Source organism: Microtus ochrogaster, unplaced genomic scaffold (assembly GCF_000317375.1).
Source record: "Microtus ochrogaster isolate Prairie Vole_2 unplaced genomic scaffold, MicOch1.0 UNK18, whole genome shotgun sequence".
Classification (NCBI taxonomy): domain Eukaryota; kingdom Metazoa; phylum Chordata; class Mammalia; order Rodentia; family Cricetidae; genus Microtus; species Microtus ochrogaster.
Genome location: NW_004949116.1, coordinates 1,247,190 through 1,250,855, shown reverse-complemented (window position 1 = coordinate 1,250,855; position 3,666 = coordinate 1,247,190). Strand labels below are relative to the sequence as shown.

General features: G+C 43.0%; 1 protein-coding gene across 1 annotated transcript in view; it reads right to left on the bottom strand.

Moving 5' to 3' along the window:
• Galntl5 (polypeptide N-acetylgalactosaminyltransferase like 5) overlaps positions 1-3,666 on the bottom strand; it is a 44,260-nt gene that overhangs the window by 25,441 nt on the left and 15,153 nt on the right. The window contains exons 4-5 of the mRNA XM_005367443.1: positions 3,357-3,523; positions 142-264 (exon numbers count right to left, since the gene is read on the bottom strand). Of these exons, the coding sequence (XP_005367500.1) occupies positions 142-264; positions 3,357-3,523 (290 nt within the window). The remainder of the gene's footprint in view (positions 1-141; positions 265-3,356; positions 3,524-3,666) is intronic.

Sequence of the window (3,666 nt, the reverse complement as noted above, 5' to 3'; positions counted from 1 at the left end):
GTGTACCCTCAGACTGTGAGCCACATGCAAAGACAGGCGGTGTACCCTCAGACTGTGAGCCACATGAACCCTTTCCTACTTGGCGACAGCACAAGAAAAGTGATTAACACTCTGGCTCATGGCCTGGAAGAACGTTCTTACCTGAAGCACGGGAGGCACCGATCATCCTTGATCTAATGAGACCCTCTCTCTTTTTGTTTCTTACTAATTTAATCTTTCCGCGAAAAAGTTCAAGCTGATAGTCCAATTTTTCTTTCAAATCATCTGGAAAAAATATTTGACACTTGACAATTTATAAACTGCAACTATAGAAATTCAAACATTGTCATTATGACCAATTCCTTCCTTCCTTTCCTCCCATCTTCCTTCTTTCTTTCTTTCTTTCTTTCTTTCTTTCTTTCTTTCTTTCTTTCTTTTAATTTTTTTTTTATTTTTTGAGACATGTTTCTCCGTAGCTTTGGAGCCTGTCCTGAATCTTGCTCTATATATCAGGCTGGCCTGGAACTCACAGAGATCGGCCTGCCTCTGCCTCCCAAGTGCTGGGATTAAAGGTGTGTGCCACCACTAGCCGGCACTAAAAACCTACTATTGCACAGATTTTAATGTGGCCCTGTTTAGCCTCCAGTCCACAAGAAAAATGGTTCATAATCAAACTGTATAATTTTTGTGCTTCTAGTGATCTCTGCTTCCCCACATCATTATTAAAATTTACTAAAATGGGCGGTGGTGGTGCACACCTTAATCCCAGCACTGGGAGGCAGAGACAGGCAGATTTCCATGAGTTTGAGGCTAGCCTGGTCTACAGAGCAAGTTCCAGGACAGACTCTAAATCTACACAGAGAAACCATGTCTCAAAAAACCAAAATAAATAAATAAAATAAAATTACTACATCATTATTAAAATTTAGTAGAAAAACATGTAGGTTATAAGGCTTTTGGTATAACTTGATTTTACTACTATTACATAAGTTGTACTGTGATTAATTTTGCTTCTAATTTTGTGTGACTTGAAGGTGAATTATCAAACCAAGCGAGTTCAAGAGCCACCTACATCCATTCCTTCAAGCTAAGAAAGTCCATTGGCACTGTCTTGTGGGCATGTTAAGGAAAGACAGGCTTCAGTTCAAAATTTGTTATATAGTTCATGATAAAGTCGTTCTGAATTAAAGTAAGGAATATTTTGACCCTGAGTTCCATAGGAACACAGCACTCTGAGTCCTGTGTTTGAGGCTCTACATGAATCCAAGGCTAATGTCAAGGTTTGGTAGAGATGACTGGTCTGGCAGCATACTTGGGGGCTCGACCACCACTAGTGACCCTCTTGGTCTCCTTTGAAGGGGACTAAAATGCAAGATGTGTATGTAAGCAGGTCAGTAGAGATCATGGACTGTTCACCAAAGGGACTTAGGAAGTGTTAGATCATGAGGATGGAGTCCCCATGAATGGGGCTTATAGGAAGAGGCCCAAGACCTCACTTGATCCAAAGAGGATGGAGCAAAAGAGCATCAATGTAAAAAGGCCAAAAGAACACTGTTACCAACCTGGTCTTGTTGGCACCCTGGTCTCAGATCAGTGTTTGTTGCTCAGCCACTTTGTCAAGCTGACAAGAGACCAACGTGTCCCTAGACTCTTGGTGCTGCACTGGAAGGCTGGCAGACACGGTCACTCCTGGAGCTGCATGCCCAGTGTGGGATTTGTGACTTCTGAGTAAGAAAGCAGAACTCTGGCCAGCAGGTACATCTGCACCCTGCACCCAGCTTTACTGAGATTTTCTGAGCAGCAAGCTGTAGACATCACAGCTCTACCGAACGGATGAAGTAGTTTGGGGGAAGAGAGACTCAGCTAGTAATGACTGCTATGGAAATGTCATGTGATAGGTTCCTGGCCAAATCATATAACTTCCGTAGTAACATTAGCTTGGGTCACACCAAGAGCAACCTCCAGTCACTCCCACAGGGCGGCCCTCCTGGAATATCTTTTCTTCTCAACATACCTTTTTCCTGCAGGGCTGTCATGGCGCACATCTTTAATCCCAGCACTCGGGAGGCAGAGGCTGGTGGGTCTCTGTGAGTTCAAGGCCAGCCTAGTCTACAAGAGCTAGTTCTACAAGGCCAGCCTAGACCCAAAGCTACAGAAAAACCCTGTCTCAAAAAACCAAAATCCAACAACAAAACAAAACAAAAACAAAAAAAAAAACAAAAAAAAAAACAAAAAAAAAACCCCATACCTTTTCCCTTTAAGTTCATCATAGAATAGCTTCCAGAGGATTGGGTGACTTTGCAGGTCTGAAACCTACCCAATATTGACATGATTATCCGGGCACTTTTGGCTTGCCTAAGGTTAATAATTAGTTGTAAACAGACAACCAATTTCAAAGCCTAAGCAGGGGTAGCTAGACTTTTGTTCTAATGTCTTCATCCTATCATAAGAAGCAAACATAGAGGAATCATTGCTTACTTGCAGTTGGCTCGAGTTCTTTCCTAGGTTATCTCCCTGTTAAGCCCTGACTTGCTCTTCATATTCATCCATCCATTCATATTTTTTGAACAAGGTAGCTGTTTAAAATGTTCTCATATAGTTCAGATTGGCTTTGAACTTGCTTTGTAGCCAAGGATAACCTTGATCTGATCCTCTTCTCCCACTTCCACCACCACACCCAGACTATGCATCACGGATTGAATCCAATGCCTTATGCATGCCAGGCAAACACTCCACCAACTGAGCTACATAGCCATAACTTCCCATGTTCTTGTGATTCAATTCCAAAAATGCCCTTCATGAGTAGTCACTTTTAAACAACTCCAGCTTTACGCCTTTTTCCTCGTCCTTCCAACTGTGCACTCATGCGTAAACTTCCTAAAATGCTGAAGTATCCCATGCTCACCCTGATTTGTCTCATCTTGGGCCTTTAAAGTGCCAATTCTTTCACCTAAAACATTTTTTTCTTCCTAGCCATTTGGGCAACCCCAGCCTATCTGTGCCTATCCCATTTAGATGGCACTTCTTTCTGAAGTGATCCCTAAAGTCAAGGCAACGCCCCTGTGCTGACCTCACGGACATCATGCCAGGCCCTGGGTCAGTCTTTCTCACCACACGCAGTGGGTGCAACAGGTATAGCATCTCCCCCAACAGCTCCTAGAAACATCCTCTATGTGAAACATGCAAGTGTTTTCCCCATGCATGGAGAATCTCACTCATGAATGCAGCACTTTGAAGGTGGAGGCAAGAGGATCAGGAGTTCAAGGTGGGCCTAGCCTGGGCTACATGTGACCATTTCCCCAAAACAAAACAAATCTCAAGTATCACTCGAGAAGAATGCCACCTTCCAGGTAGATGATTGTCACTGTTTGTCTCACCAATTTCACTCATGTCATCAACCAAAATTATTTCCTCAAGGAAACGGTGTGGGGTGAGGGTCATCACACTAGACACTGTCCGGAGCAAGGTGTTAAATTCCTCATTATAAAAACATATGATGATGCTGGCGGTGGGGAGGTAGGCTGGGTAGTGTTTCTGATGACATCTGCAAGAAAAATGGGGAGAGAATTAGTCATCCAAAAACCTCAAGTGTGGGGCCTTCTTCAAATGCCAGTCCTCACTCTGACTTTCTTTCTTTCTTTCTTTCTTTTTTTTTTTTTTTTGGTTTTTCAAGACAAGGGTTTCTCT